The sequence below is a fragment of the Thermothielavioides terrestris genome, chromosome 5 (genome assembly GCF_000226115.1).
Source record: "Thermothielavioides terrestris NRRL 8126 chromosome 5, complete sequence".
In the NCBI taxonomy this organism is placed as follows: domain Eukaryota; kingdom Fungi; phylum Ascomycota; class Sordariomycetes; order Sordariales; family Chaetomiaceae; genus Thermothielavioides; species Thermothielavioides terrestris.
The window spans coordinates 102824-118851 of NC_016461.1; the positions used below are offsets into that span (position 1 = coordinate 102824).

The 16028-nt window shown below is 62.0% G+C and overlaps 6 protein-coding genes across 6 annotated transcripts; 4 read left to right on the top strand and 2 right to left on the bottom strand.

The window, feature by feature from the left end:
- Window positions 1-1124: 1124 nt before the first annotated feature.
- On the top strand, window positions 1125-2557 carry THITE_2055580 (carbohydrate esterase family 15 protein; the record flags this gene model as incomplete). The annotated part of the gene is made up of 3 exons (XM_003656107.1): window positions 1125-1731; window positions 1820-2333; window positions 2416-2557. The coding sequence occupies 3 exons, from the start codon at window positions 1125-1127 to the stop codon at window positions 2555-2557; spliced, it is 1263 nt and encodes a 420-aa protein (XP_003656155.1).
- Window positions 2558-2867: 310 nt separating this feature from the next.
- THITE_2120584 (uncharacterized protein) lies at window positions 2868-4934 on the top strand. The gene is made up of 4 exons (XM_003656108.1): window positions 2868-3108; window positions 3199-3360; window positions 3422-4249; window positions 4337-4934. Exons 1-4 carry the CDS (start codon window positions 3081-3083, stop codon window positions 4693-4695), a joined length of 1377 nt encoding a protein of 458 aa, XP_003656156.1. The 5' UTR covers window positions 2868-3080; the 3' UTR covers window positions 4696-4934.
- A 78-nt stretch (window positions 4935-5012) lies between these two features.
- Window positions 5013-5829, bottom strand: THITE_2056800 (uncharacterized protein; the record flags this gene model as incomplete). The annotated part of the gene is made up of 2 exons (XM_003656109.1): window positions 5013-5325; window positions 5447-5829. The coding sequence occupies 2 exons, from the start codon at window positions 5827-5829 to the stop codon at window positions 5013-5015; spliced, it is 696 nt and encodes a 231-aa protein (XP_003656157.1).
- Window positions 5830-7126: 1297 nt separating this feature from the next.
- Window positions 7127-7808, top strand: THITE_2120586 (uncharacterized protein). Its single transcript, XM_003656110.1, has 2 exons — window positions 7127-7606; window positions 7682-7808. The coding sequence occupies exons 1-2, from the start codon at window positions 7209-7211 to the stop codon at window positions 7797-7799; spliced, it is 516 nt and encodes a 171-aa protein (XP_003656158.1). The 5' UTR covers window positions 7127-7208; the 3' UTR covers window positions 7800-7808.
- An 827-nt stretch (window positions 7809-8635) lies between these two features.
- On the bottom strand, window positions 8636-10608 carry THITE_2120588 (uncharacterized protein). The gene is made up of 2 exons (XM_003656111.1): window positions 9816-10608; window positions 8636-9742 (listed from the first exon to the last, which is right to left on the bottom strand). Exons 1-2 carry the CDS (start codon window positions 10393-10395, stop codon window positions 8766-8768), a joined length of 1557 nt encoding a protein of 518 aa, XP_003656159.1. The 5' UTR covers window positions 10396-10608; the 3' UTR covers window positions 8636-8765.
- A 657-nt stretch (window positions 10609-11265) lies between these two features.
- On the top strand, window positions 11266-15467 carry THITE_157616 (uncharacterized protein; the record flags this gene model as incomplete). Its single annotated transcript, XM_003656112.1, has 2 exons — window positions 11266-15049; window positions 15115-15467. 2 exons carry the CDS (start codon window positions 11266-11268, stop codon window positions 15465-15467), a joined length of 4137 nt encoding a protein of 1378 aa, XP_003656160.1.
- Between the last annotated feature and the right edge of the window lie 561 nt (window positions 15468-16028).

Sequence of the window (16028 nt, forward strand, 5' to 3'; positions counted from 1 at the left end):
GGTGGCTGCTGTTGATCAGTGCTCCGGCAGTTGTTCCGACATCCGTTTCACTGGATGAGGCAGCTTGGAGTCCAATTTTGCCGACGTGAGACGGTGAGAGCGATGCCAGATGAGGGAAGTACTCGAGCTCCGGTTGTGCGCACTCAAATCATGCCGCCATTGTTGGGACTGGAACCTCCAGCCCATGCGACGGCAGGTTCTGCTTGCAGAAGATTAAATAAATCAAACGTACCCATACCCCAGGGCATCGAGCACACAACTGGGGAGCTCCCTGACGCTTGCTTGTTCGTTGACCCGCATCCTTAGACCCGTTCCGGGAAACACACTAACTGCACAGTACACTACACTAGGAGCGGCGCCGCTCGGGAAAAGAGGTAGCATTGATTGCGGGGCATGCTCCAGCACGGTGAATCTGATCAGGATCTGTGGCAGAGCACGAGTGTATATATGATGCACTTCTGGTTATATGCTCATGGGCTGTAACTACTAGAGATGCCCTCGCTGTGTCACACTCCCCCGTAACCACCCGAATCAAACTCTGTCGACGCTATGATTACTGCAGCACTCCATGGATGTAGACTCGGCCCAATGACCTCCATCCTATCTGATCGGGTAACCGTTACATGGTCTGCGTGGGGTTGTGGCCTGAGATATTCGTTGAGCTGTTCGCCCAATCTCGCTCGCCTGCAGAGGTAGTAGAGACCGCAGTTTAAGAATGGATGAATCTGCAGCTACGAAGACGAGCAAAAAGAAGCGTAGATGCCCATGTTGCTATCCTAACAGCCGGTGGTAAGACAGCACTGCACGTTGGAGCCGTCCTCGCACGGCAATTGAGTGCCGATCCAATATGGCTAATACGGAGGCTGCCTTGATTCAATCACACTCACCAGCCCCACAGTTCCAACGCGAGGACCTCAATGCTTGACCGGGCCGGGCGACGGGATGCTACTGTGGTTAAGCAGTCGGAGGATATTATAACACCCGCAAAGCCCTGGATGCCCTGCTGTGGTATATCACGATAGCCTTCCCGGCCATCTCAAACCGGGGGTGAGGGACACGCAAGATTGGCGTCTCCGGAACCACTGAAAAGCCAACGTCCGGTTCACGTCTTAGCAGCTTTCGCAATGCGGGCGATTTCGTGCACCCTGATCGCAGCCGCGTGCGGGACCGCGACTGGCGTGTCCCTAGCTGCCCGACAGGGCGGCGCCGGGAACGCGACGATTCAGTGCGCGGCAATCCCCTCGCCCTTCCCGACCTGGCAGCAGCTGCCGCAACAGAGCACGCTGCCGGACCCCTTTCTGCCGCTCAAGTACACCACACCCAGCGACGCACAGAACATCATGGCGGGCAAGGGCCAGGGACGGGTGCAGACTCCCGACGAGTGGTACCAGTGCCGGCAGCCCGAGATCCTCCAGATGCTGCAGGAGTACCAGTACGGTTACTACCCGGACCACAGCCAGGAGAAGGTCGAGGCCACGCGCAGCGGGACCACGCTGAACATTGCCGTTACTGCCGGCGACAAGACGGGCAGCTTCAAGGCCAGCTTCACGCTGCCGTCGGGCGCGTCGGCATCCAAGCCGGCGCCCGTGGTCATCAACATCGGCGGCATGCAGAACCAGCCGTATCTGAGTGCGGGCATTGCGATTGCTCAGTTCGACTACACGTCGGTGGCGCCGGACAGCAACTCCAAGACGGGCGCCTTCTGGAGCATCTACAACGGGCGGGACATCGGTGAGTCTCGCCATCTTCCTTGCTCCGCCGCACCCTCCTGTCTCCCCTCACCACCTCATCACTGACACTTGCCGTGTCCGGTTCCTAGGCGTGCTGACGGCCTGGGCCTGGGGCTTCCACCGCGTGCTGGACGCCATCAACATGACGGTGCCCGAGATTGACGCCACGCGGGTCGGCGTGACGGGCTGCTCGCGGCTGGGCAAGGGCGCGCTGGCGGCCGGGCTGTTCGACAAGCGCATCACGCTGACGATGCCCATGTCGTCCGGGGTGCAGGGCATGGGCCCGTACCGCTACTACACGATGAGCGGGCAGGGCGAGAATCTTGAGAACAGCAAGCAGGGGGCGCCCTGGTGGACGGACAGCACGCTGGGCACCTTTGTCAACCACGCCGAGAACCTGCCGTACGACGCGCACACCATCGCGGCCGCCATCGCGCCGAGGGCGCTGGTCATCGACCAGGGTACCGGCGACCAGTTCACCAACAGCAAGGCCACCGCCGTCATCATCTACCCGGCGGCGAAGCTGGTGTACGACTGGCTGGGCGTGGGCGACCAGATCGCCATGAGCGTGCGCAGCGGCGGGCACTGCGACATGAGCGGGTAGTAAGTGGCTCGAGAGCATCATCGATCGATCAATGTCCCGAGGAACCAAAAAATGACTGACGCGATGGCGATGGTGTTTCAGCACGTCCGTCCTTCCCTACGTGCAAAAGATCTTCTTTGGCACGCCGACGAACAAGGACTACAACAGCCTCGGCTCGTACGGGTCGCCCATCACGACCGCGTATCCCTGGGCGACTGCAACGCCTCCCAGCAAGGCGGCGTAATTAATTAGATGAAAGGAATGGAGATCGACTCGACATGTCCGAGTTTGTGTATGAAATAACGCGCCGCAATTGATGAGAATCGGGATGCTTACCCGGTTCTTTGTGCTGTGTACGGAGCAATTCGAGGTCCGCCCGGTTCCATTACAGCACAACCTGAGTCCAGATAGGAGATGTCACTTAGGTACCTGCCTTTAGGGTGGTGTCGTACGGAGAGGGGCAGCTAAAATTAGGCGGGTCCACTGCCGGGCCGGGGGATGCTGGCTGTTGGGCAGCTGGGATGGCCTAGCGTAGTTTGTATTCCGTACCGAGATTCGGGGCGCAGCTGTCTCGGGACTCTGCAGGCACGGGACGGAAACAACCTAGCACTCCCAACACCCCGATCGCAGCATCCGACGACCGCCCGCGAGGCCATCATCGCGGCGCATGCGCTTGTCTCAGAAAACCGCTCCGCTGTTGGTTTCCCGCCCAACGTCACGATGCAGTGATCGCCAACGCAAGATCTGTCGCTTTCCTCGAGAGAAGAATGGAGAGGCTCGGCCTGCACGCAAATGGTCAGTCCCTGAATACGCCGTCTCCCGGCTCGAACCGAGATGTGTCGTGTGTCTCTGGTCGTGTCTAACATGCGCATACTCCCCACCCAGACCCCCGCTGGTCCTCGATCCCGACCGACCTGCTCCTCGCCGAGCTCTCGAGACGCGATGACGCCAGCAACCGCCCCGCGTGCGGCTCCGGGAAGAAGGGCTCCTACGACACGGGCATCCATGTGTTTGCGCTCTTCCTGATCCTCACCCTGAGCACGCTGGGTCTGTCGCACACCTCCCTTTACATTGTGCGTGCTCGGTTGCTGACCAACGGGCGCAACAGCATGCGGATTCCCCATCTTCTCCCAGCGCCTGACCAAGGGCAGCCGCCGGCAGCGCAACATCATCTTCCTCTGCCAGCACTTCGGCACCGGCGTGCTGATGGCCACCGCCTTCGTCCACCTCCTCCCGACAGCCTTCAACTCCCTGACCGACCCCTGCCTGCCGCACATCTTCAGCAAGGGATACCGCCCGCTCGCCGGCCTCATCGCCATGGTGTCGGCCCTCGTGGTCGTCGCCCTCGAGTCGTACCTCACCACCCGCGGCGCCGGCCATTCCCATTCGCACCATCCCGTCTGGGAGGATGATGACGACACCGGCGACAGCGACGCGCACAGCGGCGCGCCCACGCCGGACGACACACCCGCTGACGGCTCGGCAGCCCGCCGTGCGCGCCGCGATCGGCCGGCCAGCATCATCGCCCTCGACGACCTGGAGGCGTCGCAGGGCCTGGTCTCCGGGGCCTCGCCTCTTGCGGGCTCTACGCCGACGATGGCGCCCGCGAGGGAGGGTCTGCTGAAGGGCGGTGCGAGCGGGGCGCGCAAGTCGCACGACCACAACGACGACGATGATAGGGAGTCGCTGGACCTGGAGCTTAGCTTCGAGGAGCTGCGGGGGCCAGACGCAGATGCTGGTGCTCCGCAGCGCAAGCTCGAGCGGACTCTCTCCGCTCTGGAGCATGTGCCTGGGCCCGAGGAGCAGAAACGCTTGATGCTGCAGTGCGCGCTGCTCGAGGCCGGCATCCTGTTCCACAGCATCTTCATCGGCATGGCGCTGTCCGTGGCGCAGGGTCCGACGTTTGCCGTGTTCCTCATTGCCATCTCTTTTCACCGTATGTCTTCCCTCCGCGTTTTTTGTGATCTTCCCGAGACAAGCGGTGCGTCTTTGCAGCGATAACTGACAAAAAGAAACCGCCCAGAATCCTTCGAAGGCCTCGCCCTCGGCACGCGCATCGCCGCCCTGCACTTCCCCCGCTCGTCCCCTCGGCCCTGGCTCATGGTCCTGGCCTTTGGCGCCACCACCCCGCTGGGCCAGGCAATCGGCCTGTTCGTCCACCGCTTCTACGACCCCATGAGCCAGACCGGCCTGCTCATGGTGGGCTTCATGAACGCCATCTCGAGCGGGCTGCTGCTGTTTGCCGGCCTGGTCCAGCTGCTGGCCGAGGACTTCCTGACCGAGAAGAGCTACACCACCCTGAAGGGCCGCCGGAGGGTGAATGCCTTCCTGGCTGTGGTGAGCGGGGCCGGCCTGATGGCCGCGGTTGGCGCGTTTGCTTGAGGCGCTTCTGGGCCGGATGGGGGAGGGGGAGTATGCTTTTACATGCATTTGCATCGTCAAATACCGGGGTTGGCGTTCGTGGGCGTTTTCAGGGTCTGGCGGCATTTCTAATTTCTCATCTATCTGTCTGTTGGCAAGAACCGCATCCAACTCATGACTCCACGGTCTGAGTCCGGCCAGTCCATCCCCGGGCCTCTTGTGTCCCTGTCCCAGCTCCAACACTCTCCTCCCGTCTTCTTTCCCAACGCCCCATCACCTCGCCTCGGCCCGAGCCTCATCCTCCTCCTCCGTCTTTCACCCGCCCGGGATTGCGACTTTTACCTCCCGCCGTTGACGTACGCGTCAAACGTGGCCTTGGGCACCTTGCCCAGGCTCAGCGACTCGGAGAACATGCCGACGTCGTCGTGGATCGAGAAGCTGCTGGCCGTGCTCGCCGGCTGCGCCACCGCCGTCTTGGACACGGCCCACGCGAACGTGTTGACCCCCGACGGGTTGAGCCCGCCGCTGCCGCTGCCGCTCCACTTGCTGCAGCCCGTGCAGACCGTCTCGACCGTCCAGTGCGTCGCGTTGCGCGAGGCTGACAGCGTGCGGTAGGTCGCTGAGGGGTAGAGTGCCGGTTGGGTGCGGCCGCTGGGGGTTTTTGGCTAGTTAGCGGGAATTTTCGATTTCGGATGCGGGAAGGTGAAGAAATCGAGGGGGGTTCAAACGATTGTTTGGGTTGGGGTTGTGGGAGAAGAAGAAGAAGACGTACGTCGCCCACCGCGACGACACGGTCACGCCCGTGTTGCCGTTCGGCCAGACCACCGTCAGCGGGTTGAGCGTCATGCCGCCGCCCCAGGAGAAGCCGGCCCAGCCGAGCGAGGCGGGCGCTACGATCTGCAGCAGCGTCTGGAACGGGGCGCCGGACGAGGCCGAGTCCGGGATGGCGACGCGGTAGACGGGGATGGTCGGCCCCCACGAGTACTCCAGGTAGCAGATGGACGTCGACGGGTTGCAGTACTTGCCCGTGGTCGGCGTGCTCTGGCGGGCGTCCAGGTGGTTCGGCCTGGGCGACACCGGCGAGGCCTGGCCCTCCCCGCTGATGCCGAGGAGCAGTAGGAGGAGGAGCGAGAGGATGTCGGAGACGGCGTACATGGTGTTTGAGGAAAAGGGTAGGGAGCGAAAAGCTTGGCGGTCGGAAGATCACGGCTTCTGCAAGGACGGCACTGAAGAACGGGCGATAGATGGTGTGGCTAATAAGAGCAGCGCCTGCGGGCGATATAATAAACGTGGTCTGCGTCCCATGCTCCGGGTCTCCGACCTGGAGAGGGGAATGATCCGCGTTGAGTCGCATGCTGGTCGTTTCCTTACACGGAGGTAGCACTCCGGTTAAATAGAGGCTTATAAAACCCAATATCTAGAACCATTATCTTGCTGTCCTACTACGACTTTCCAGACGCTGGTGCCGCTGTCCTATGCTCCGTGAAATATGGAGGTCCGATCTTAGGCTGAAGGAGAAGGTCGCAACGTGAGCGACTTACTATCTGGTTCTGCTGGATCCAATGCTACTACGCCATCTGTCTCTTGCTATAGCAGGACCGGCTCGAGGTGAGCTGGCCAATCAACGACTGGATAAAGACGCTGACAGTTCGTCTGCGTAGTAAGGTTGGTCATACAACATTTGGCCAAGCTCCGAAGAAAACAACATAGCGAACGGAGTTCTCGACCCTTCAAGACCTGAAATAATATCTTCACCGGGACAATCCGGTCCACCAATGGAAAGCTAAGGCACGACTTATTGATAGTTCACCGGGGAGACACACAGACAGCTTTAGTCGAGAACTGGACTACTTGCTGGCTGGGAAACGCAGAAGCGCAGGACTTCGCTAGGATACCGGACGAAGGACGGCTCAAAGGCAGTACCGTGGGGTCAGCAATCTCTGAAAAAGGGCTGATGCCTATACATGCTTTTAGCAATAAGAGGTCTCGTAGCAGCAGATGCAGCCCTGGATGCCCTTCCGGCGAAGGCCGAGTGACAGGCTAGTGACACACGCCGCGAGAGAAGCGGCCCCGGGCTCGGGGGACAGGGAGCAGCCAGAGGCAGTCACCCCTCTATCTATGGCAGTTAACCTCATGATACTTCCGATCGAGAAAAGCATTGCTGACGCAGAGTGTTTTCTATGGGGGAAATTCGAACTGGTTTCCCACTGAGCGGTGCTGCGGCGGCAGTAATCAGTGGGAAGGGCGTGCATTTGTTAGATTGATTGGGCGAACTTAACATCAGCTGATATTTCGTCGCGTCCGCGTAATTGACGCCCGATCCCAGACACGCTTTGTCGACTTGATTCAGGAGTTTCATGACATTCGGCCGAGACACGGGCGCGACGCGTCCATAGCTCTGTGCTGAGTGTTTGATTGTGGGGATCGTAGCGGAAGCACCTTGTGCAGTTAGGTGTAGCCTAGCCCCGCATTCCACAGGCGTCAGCTTCCACTCCACTCGAGATTCTGGATCAAATCAATCCGTCAGTTGCGGCATGGACGACTTCTCGAAGAGCATCGCAGCCACAACGTCGTCCGCTCTGTCGGGAGAAGCCCAGGCAACGGCCGCCAAAATCCAAAAGGCCGTCACCGCCGGCGTTGTCGGCGACGGTGCGCTTCAGGCGCGGCTCTCGGGACTGTCGGCGCGACTGCAGGTGTTCCGCCTGCACGCCGACCAGCTCAGCCGCTGCATCGCCGACGCGCCCGTCGTGCATCCCAACCTCGGAGACGTCCTCAAGTCCAGCCTGGCCGAATCTGCCCACGCGCTGAGGACCGTGACCGGCAGGCTGGAGCCAGGGTCCGACAGCCTCGACAGCCACGCGGTCTCTGCTTTCGAGGCTTTGCTCGCCGCGTACACCAGGCTCTTTGTCCTGGGCACTCAGCTGTTGACAATGTGGGTGCTGCCGCCGCAGCGTTATCTCCGCATAACTCGTTCCATTTTGTGTCCCAATTACTGAGCCTTCATTAGAGAAACGGAACAAGAACAACAAGCGAAGCTGGCTAGTCCAGTCGCGAGGGAGATCGTGGCCGCCGCCCACAATGCCTCGCAAGGGGTTCTCTCTTTTAGCTATGCGATGGAGAATTGAGCTGCCGTTGACTCAGGCTTAAGTCCTTGAGAGGACAGGAACCCGGCCCGCGCCAGTTATCCCCTGATCACCACCGAAGTCTGCCACTGGATCTTGGGATCCATCTCGAAGAGCCTCTCGCCAGACATTGGAGGAGGGATCTTGGACGCTGTGGGATTGTGATCCCTGGTCAGTCCCTGGACAGCGGTCTGTCTTCATCCAAGCCATCGGTTGAACAGACAGAGCCTCCAGCTTCATCCAGTCCATCTTCGCCCAGCCCACTTGGTACCTTTCACTCTATTTGATGGGTGCGCAGACAGCTGGAGGGCGTGATCTAGGGACATGCGGACGACCCTAAGTGCCGAGCCAGCTCAGCCTAGTTTCATCCCGCTGTGTTCGGCTACTTGCAGGTAATAGCGACGCCTGTTTGGCCAAGTTGGACGAGCACGGTTTATGCGGTGAGGCTTGCACGTACGCATGTCGAGATTAGTTTGGAGGAGAAATGGCGTGAGGGATTGGAATCTTTTGTGACATTTTCAACTTCTTTCGAATTTTGTATGCTTGTTCTGGAGGCCCTCGCCTGGGTATTCAAGCTTGCAGAAGTAATAGTGCTACTACGGCTATTTGTACCGAGTAAAGGGCTACCACTTCTCGCGAAGATGAAGCCCGAGATGACCAGCCTGCTAGGTATTGCGAGAAGGAGAGGAACGGTCTTCAATACTCAGTGACCACCACGTCGACTAGGTTAAGGAGAGAATCACTTGAAGAGCTCATACAAAGTCGGATTGACAGTTGGCAGTACTTGATAGCTCAACAGCGCCAGGCGAAAATATAAAACGCTCCTGGAAAAGGCTCCGCGGCACGACTGATTAGCCCCCTCCTCATAGTCTCTCTCACTTCCCGTTAACATCGCGTTTCCAAGCAAGCAGCCCAGCACGCAACACCAAACAGGGGGCACCGCAACCAGATCAGACCGGCCCTAGCCGCCTAGTTCCCTCCACCTTCCAGCACGCTCTCGACCTTCTGCTTGCCCTTGCCAATGCCGCCCTCGCCCACGCCCATCCGGCGCGCAACGTATCGCTGCGCGACGACGCCAACAGCAAGGCTGAGAGCCTCCTCCACCCACTCGGCCACCCACTCGCGGGGGTCCACCCCGCCGCTCTCGATGATCTCGCGGATCTCCTCGGGCACCCGGCCAAACTCGGCCTGGAAGTCCTCATCCCCGCTCGCGGGCGTCAGCGGCGTGGCCGGGGCATCCAGCCAGCGGATCCACCGCGCCGGCACGCGCTGGCTGACAGTCGCGTACTGGATCTCGTGCACGGGGTCGAGGATGAACACGGCAAAGCACACCTCGTCGTCCTCCTCCTCCTCGGCCACGACCGACTCCTGCTTCTCCTTCTCCTCGGCCGCCGACCCGGCGAACAGCGTCTGGTCGCTCGGCACGCGCACGGCCTGCACCGACAGGAACAGGTCCGAGCTGCGCACGGGGTTGGACTCGCTGACCGGTTCGTGCGCCCGCTGGCGCGCCCGCTCGATCCCGCCGTGCGCCGCGAAGTACTCGGCCGCGTAACCCTCGGCGTTCGCCCGGCACAGCTTGGTGCCCTCGACGAGGCCGTGCACGAGGCCCAGGTCGCGCGGCGCGTCGGCCTGCCGCCACCACGGCCCGTCCCGCCACCCGGCGGATGACTGCTGCGCGCCGCCGCCGCCGAAGAGGCCGCCGGCTTTCTCGGCCGACGGGGTGCGCAGCGTGGACTCCTGTCCGCGTTGGATCACCAGCAGGTCGCCGCCTTCCACCTGGGACATGACCCGGCTGAAGACGCCGTAGATGAGCGGATCGAGCGACGGGTAGCCGGCGAGGTCGTGCGTGATGTGGATCAGCAGGCGCTCGTGCGACGAGATGGGCGGGGCGAGCGTGTGCAGGATGTTGGTGAAGGTGGGCAGGGCACGGTGCCGGAGTTCGTCGCCTGACATGGGGCGCATGTTGATGTTAGCATTGCTCCGGTGTCTTATGCGAGAGAGCTGAGGACAGAAACGAACCAAGACCCCGCAGAGCGCCGACGTTCCCGCGGACCTGGTCCGCCCACTTCTTGGCCTCCTCGTTCTGCTGAATCTCCTTGACCGCAGCCTCGGCCTGTTTCATGGCGGCCGCGGCGGTGGACAACAGCCCTCCCCACCAGCTGCCCCCGCTGCTTGCGGCTGGTTGCGCCGCTTGGGCCTTCTTCTCGGGCTCGTGCGGCTCGGAGCTGGTCGCGCTCGGGGTCAGGCTTGTGTGACGGGACGCGGTGCTCTCGACGGATCTGCGCGGGGCACTGGCGGTGGCAGTGTCGGTGCCGGGCGGCGGCGGCGGAGGGGTGGAGGTTGATGCCCTCTTCGCAGGGGATGGTTTGGGCGCAGTATCGCGGACGCGCGGGGTGTGCGGTCGGGAGGGCGCCGTCTCGCCGAGTTCGTTCTCAAGCTCGGCGAGGATATCGTTTTCAGCAGCCGCATCGGGTTTCGACTTGGGAGCGCCCGGCTTGGCCTTTGACGTCTTCTTGGGGGCCGCGTCGTCGCCAATGCCCTCGAACAGCTCGCCCAGCTCGTCGTCGGTGGGAGCCGCCTTCGACCGCTTGCTGGCCATTTCTGCGGGATTCGGGGCGAGGGAGCGCGCCGAATGGATTTAGGGGTTGGCAGATGTAGATGCGATGCGTATGGACAAGATCACGTTGACGAGAGATTCACTGTATTCCGCACATGCGCTGGTCCGTTGTTTGATGCTGTTGGTATGTACAAAGGGGGGTACAGGAGAGCGTCGGCGTTGACCACTGAGGTTGCGGCGGAGCACAGCAGCCTGTAATCGCTGCAAGTTGCGTCACATGGAACCCAACCAGCATGGCCCTGACGGCAGCCCATTCATTGGCTTGGGAGCCAGCTACACTCATGTGAGACTGTGAGGCCGCAGCTGACACCAGCTGGCGGGAGTGGGAGTGGGGCTCAGCCGATGGCACGACTGTGTCGGAGTGCGATTGGGCCTGGCTTATTCGGGAACCTCCAGAAATTGACGTGAGAAGAAATCTAACACGCAGGGAGGGCAACCAGCACGCCGACAACTCGGCCTGATATTCAACGCCTGGCACTGCTATTGTGCCGTTCAGACAATAGCCAGGCCAAGCCAGGCCATCCTGCTTGCCACTGCTTTGGTCTCTTGTATTTTTTTGCCCCGTCCCGGCCTGCGCATTTCTTTCTCTCCTTGTCGGCAACAGTCGAATAAGCGACCAACTGGAGACGGGCATTGGCCTTGCTTGACCCTGACACGTTGAGTGGGAAGCCCGCCTGGACGCTTTAGTGCGAAGCTCTTTTTTCGCCGCAGCCGACCGGCCACTCATACGCGCCTCTCCGCCTCTCCGCCAACACCACGGCTCCGTCCACACACCGGTTTGCACACAGCAGGCGGCCGAGGAAGCTCGTGCAAGTGCTGCTGGTGTGCGGATTGAATTAACAGCCACGGCTGATGGGCCGCCGCCGCAGCAGCAGTCGCGGTCGCGGCGCAAAGAAGCGTGCCTCTCTCCCGTCTCACTCGCTCTCTCACCCTCCCCAGACTCACCACACGCCGCCATTTTCAGACTCGGCCAGCCCGAGCACTCCCGAAGCCTCCGCGCTTCCCCCGGCCCTGAGGATGCCTCACACAGCGCCCCAGCGAGGCGGCAAGGCCCGGCAAACCAACATCACCACGCCCCATCGCGCCTCGTCTCCTGCGGCTGACCACGCACTGCGTGCCACCTCCCGGACGGACCGGCCCGCCCGCAGCGCGACCTTTCATCTCTCGTCTTCCAGCTTTGAGTCACCGTCGGCCGCAGACTCCATCATGGCTGCTGCCGGCCCTTCCCGCAAGCGGTCCCGGACGTTTGAGACGTCTTACGACGGCGCGGCCGATGATGAGGGCCATTCAAAGGGGGGCCACTCATTGCGGAAGCGGGCCCGGATTGACTACACCCAGGAGATGATCGATGACGACCTCGGTCTCCCGGCGCCAAAGAATGATTTGTTCGCCAAGCCGGCCGCTGTCACGCCCAGCGCCCGCGGCCGCAGGAGGAAAGGCGTCCACGACGACTCTGGTGAGGAGTCCGATGGCTTCGCATCAAATCCCAAGCGCCATCACCGCGCCGACAAGTCTCCGGCGCCCGCTCGGCCGGCTTCTTCCCGCCGCCGTCACCCATCCAAGAAGCTGTCTCCAGATGCCAGTGCCTACGTCGACCAGCCCTCCGACAACGAGGTGCAGGACACCATCCTGGTCAGCGTGCCCAACATGGGCCCGGGCGCGCCGGCGGAGGAGTCGGATCGCTCCTCGGCCCGCGAGGCCGAGTCGCCGCAGACGTCTTCAGATGAAAGCGATGAGGCTCGCGCACGAGGGCTGCCGCCCACGCCGCGTGTGCAACCCTCGGCATCAATCAAACATGAGGTGTCTGTCGCTGCTGAAGACGAGGTGATTGACAAAAGTCTCATTCCCGAGCCAGCCGACGAAAAACCGCCGATTGCGCCTGAACCCATTTCACTCACGCCCGGCCCCGAGATTGAACTCGCAGAGCACGCAGAGCGCGCCCCCGAAAAGGACGCCGCAAGCCTGCCCACCGACTTGATCGTGTCGCCGACGGCTGTGGCAGAAGCCGATTCAACGAGTGAGCGGCCTGTGCAACTGCCCGAGCAAACGCATCACCCCCAGCAAGAGCCATCGGCACTCGCAGCAACAATTGAAAAAACTGCGCCAGAGAACCCCGCAGCCCAGGATGCAACGACGGTAGAGGAACCCTCAGCACCGCCTGCTTCTGAACTTGATGCAGGTGCCACATCCATTCCTCCCGTTTCCCGTGCACCTTCCCGCCAGGCCACGAAACCGACCGGGCCAGCAAGACTCAAACAGCTGGAGCGCATTTACAATTCGGAAACTCCCTTCGCCTCTCACTTGAATCTCACACCATACGAAGACGAGGACGTGGCCCTCCCTGGACCCTTTACAGAGTGGGTGTATCCCGCCGAGCCTGCGAAGGACGATTCTACCCCAACATCAACACCCGCCGCTGCCCCTGCCCCTGCCGAGAAAAAGCCGGCCGAGATGGAATGGGATGCGCGTCGTCGTCTGAAGGCCAGTGAATTCTTCGCGCTGTACAAGAAGGAAAAGAAGAGACGGCAGGAGAGAGGCGAGCCACCCATTTCCATGATCGAATTCAACAACGAATGCGCCCGCCGCTACAAGTCTGCACATGCCCAGGACGGAGATTCGCAAACTCCTTCATCCACGACTGAGTCGGCGGAAACGTCCACTGTCGTGGCAGTGCGACCTGAAAATCCGGAAATCACAGTCGAGGAAGAGCTCCCCCAGAACTCACAGGTGGCCGAGTCTGGACAGTTCACAGCTGCTCCATCTCCAGCCCCGGCTGACGACGCCGCGGACCAGGAGGACGCCGTCGATGACGAGCAGGAGGCTGAAGATGCGGTTGATGAGCAAATCCCACGGAACGGCCCGGTGGAGCCCGTGGAAGTGACTCGGAATCCGAGCAAACAATACTTGTTCCCCAAGATCCGCGACCCGAACGACTTCGTCGAGGCGTTTGAGGGGTGGCAAGACTTCTCCAACGAGCACCTTTACGAGACCGTCGCTGCCGCCATAGAGGCCATGCATGCGTACCAGCAGGAATACAACGAGCTCAAGAAGTACCTGGATGATGAGGAGAACGCGAAGCGCCGCCAGGCCAACGACAAGACGATCGTCAACTGGGAGAATCGCCAGAAGGCCGACGAGCCGTTGCCCTGGCGCCGCCATTTCGACGACGTCGTGAAGGGCCCCCCCGCGTTCGAGGTGCGCGGAGTTCGTGCCCCCAAACCGTACATTGATGACCCCGCCCTGGAGCACCAGAAGGAGGAGGACCGCATCATGGCGCAGGCACACGGGTTCAAGCTTAACACCCACCCGACGCAAATCGGCCGGCAGAACCCCGAAGAGCAGCGCTGGGAGATGCCCGAGAATCGGCTCCGGAGAAGGACCGAGAAGGGCGCCGAACTCGCCGAGGAGAACGTCATCGAGGGCAAGCGCGTCAGGAAGCCGCGCTACGTGTCGGACCAGAGCAAGGATCCGAGCCGGTCCGGCACCCCCGCGGTTGGCGTCTTGTTTGGCCCCGCTCGGCGCCAGAGGCGCAGGCCCGGGACCGCCACGGCGAACGGCGACGAGCCCGAGGGGCAGGAGCAAGCCCAGCTCGCCGAGAGCTTTGGGGAATTACCTCGAAAAGGGCGCGCAGCACGATCCCGCGGGACGGTGCTGCCGGATGACCAGGACCAAATCCCCGCCGTCGCAGAAGCAGACAACAACCAGACGGAGGACGAGGACGAGGCGAACGGCAAGACCAAAGTCTTGCGCAGGCGCGGCCGCGCCGCCGCCGCGGTCGCCGAGCCGCCAACCTCCGTCCCGGCTGGCTTCGGCGGGGAGGTCAGCAAGCCAAAGCGTGTGCGCGGCGGGAAAGGCCCGCAAGCGGGGGGCGAGATCATCAGCTCGTCCTTCTACAGCAACGCATCCGCCACCGCCACGCAGCCCGGGTCGAGGCCGTCGACCGCGTCGTCCGAGGCAACTGCCCGCACGGCAGAGACGGTCGAGTCCGCCTACTCCCTGCGGGACAAGCGCAAGCGCAACTTTGCGCTTGAGAACGACCCGGAGCTGGAGCCTCGGCCGCAGAGGCGGAGGGGGCCGCCCGCGCAGAAGCCGGAGCCCGTGGAGCAGAAGAAGCGCGGCCCGCGCAAAAAGGAAACGACCCAACCTCCCCCGCCACCGGCAGCTGCGTCGGCGTCCGTCCCGGCCGCGTCAACCCCGCCGCCGCTGCAGCAGCCCGTCGGCACGAAGTTTTTCAACTTCATGCCCAGCCCGGCGGGCCACGACGCGGGCAACGGCTCTCAGCCTGTGCCGGCGCAGGCGTCAGGGCCGTTCCTGCACACGTTCAACGCGAGCCCGGCCTTCCCTCCTGGGGCGCCTCCCCCGCCCCCGCCTCCGCCGTCCGTGAAGAAGCCGATCACGAAGATCAAGCTCACGAACAACGGGGCTTCTTCTTCGCAGGCCGCTTCGCGGCCCCTGACGCCAGCAAATGGGCCATCCAGCGCCAACAACTCCAAGCCCGGCGGCAAGGGCGCGCGCGGCAACAAGGGCCATTCGGCGAGCGAGACCAAGGCAGGCGCTGCGGCGCACGGCAACGGCGACTTCGAAAAGCCGTATGCCGAGATGACCAAGTCAGAGAAGATGAGCTGGTCGATGCGGAGTAAGTGGTTCTTTCCCGTCGTCCGATTTTTCTCTGAGGGGGTCATGTCAGCTAACTCGAGACAGGACGATGGGCGTCGGGCGAGATGCAAGGGGCGGTCGAGAAGCGGCGCAACACGCTGGCGAACAAGAAGGCCGAGAAGGCGGCCAGCAGCACGAACAGCACGACCCCGGCCCCAGCCGACCAGAACACCACGACGCAGGCGACAGATGCCAGCTCCGCCGGGCGTTCCGGCACCGCTACGCCTGCGTCGATGCATGGCCTCGGCCCTGGTCCGCTGGCGTTGCCGCAGGGTCCTCCTCCTCCTCCTCCTCCCGTGCTGTTGCAGCCGGCCCAACCGCACCAGGGATACCTGCAGCAGCCCCCGCCGTACCCTTATCCGTTCGGTCCCACGGGTCCCTCGGGGCGGATGTCTTGACTGGAAGTGAGAGAGAAGAGAGACCGGGCTGTTGGGTGGCCTCACCGATGGGCCCGCATGATGAAGGAACCGGTGACAGCAATGCGCTCCGGATGAGCGGTTTTGACGCCTTCAACAGGTGCGTGGGGATGGTCTGTATATGGTTCGGGGGCCTGCGTCCGCGGTCCGCGAATGGGGACGGCATCTAATGGGATGTGGATAGCTCTCTTCTTTTCACCATCTTTTCTTGTTTGCCATATGGCGTCTCATCTTTCATACAGTATTGGCTTTTGGAGCCTGGCGGCGATCCTGGAAAGGCTGGGCTGGGACATGATTCTGGTTGTCTGCAGGCGTTGGCATGGAGGATCTGGCGCATTGGGGACTGGGCATGTCTGCTTGGCTTGCATTTGCATGGCGCTCAACCGGTGCACGGTGCATGGCTGGATCATCAACATTCGGTTGGGGACAGCGAGTCCATGGGTTTTTCGATTGCATTCGCATTTACGTACGTACATAATCTGTGACACTACTGCTGAGTATCAAGAGCAGCAGGAAAATACAGTCTTGGTCTTGCAAAGTCCG

What these genes read in the sequence shown, in the direction of transcription:
- THITE_2120584 (XM_003656108.1), top strand. Translation starts at nt 3,081, where the DNA reads ATGGAGAGGCTCGGCCTGCACGCAAATG. An exon ending in GCTCGGCCTGCACGCAAATG is followed by an intron (nt 3,109 to 3,198) that starts GTCAGTCCCTGA and finishes CTCCCCACCCAG; the next exon opens with ACCCCCGCTGGTCCTCGATC. An exon ending in CATTGCCATCTCTTTTCACC is followed by an intron (nt 4,250 to 4,336) that starts GTATGTCTTCCC and finishes GAAACCGCCCAG; the next exon opens with AATCCTTCGAAGGCCTCGCC.
- THITE_2120586 (XM_003656110.1), top strand. Translation starts at nt 7,209, where the DNA reads ATGGACGACTTCTCGAAGAGCATCGCAGCCACAACGTCGTCCGCTCTG. An exon ending in GGCACTCAGCTGTTGACAAT is followed by an intron (nt 7,607 to 7,681) that starts GTGGGTGCTGCC and finishes AGCCTTCATTAG; the next exon opens with AGAAACGGAACAAGAACAAC.
- THITE_2120588 (XM_003656111.1), bottom strand. Translation starts at nt 10,395, where the DNA reads ATGGCCAGCAAGCGGTCGAAGGCGGCTCCCACCGACGACGAGCTGGGC. An exon ending in CGGCGCTCTGCGGGGTCTTG is followed by an intron (nt 9,743 to 9,815) that starts GTTCGTTTCTGT and finishes GCCCCATGTCAG; the next exon opens with GCGACGAACTCCGGCACCGT.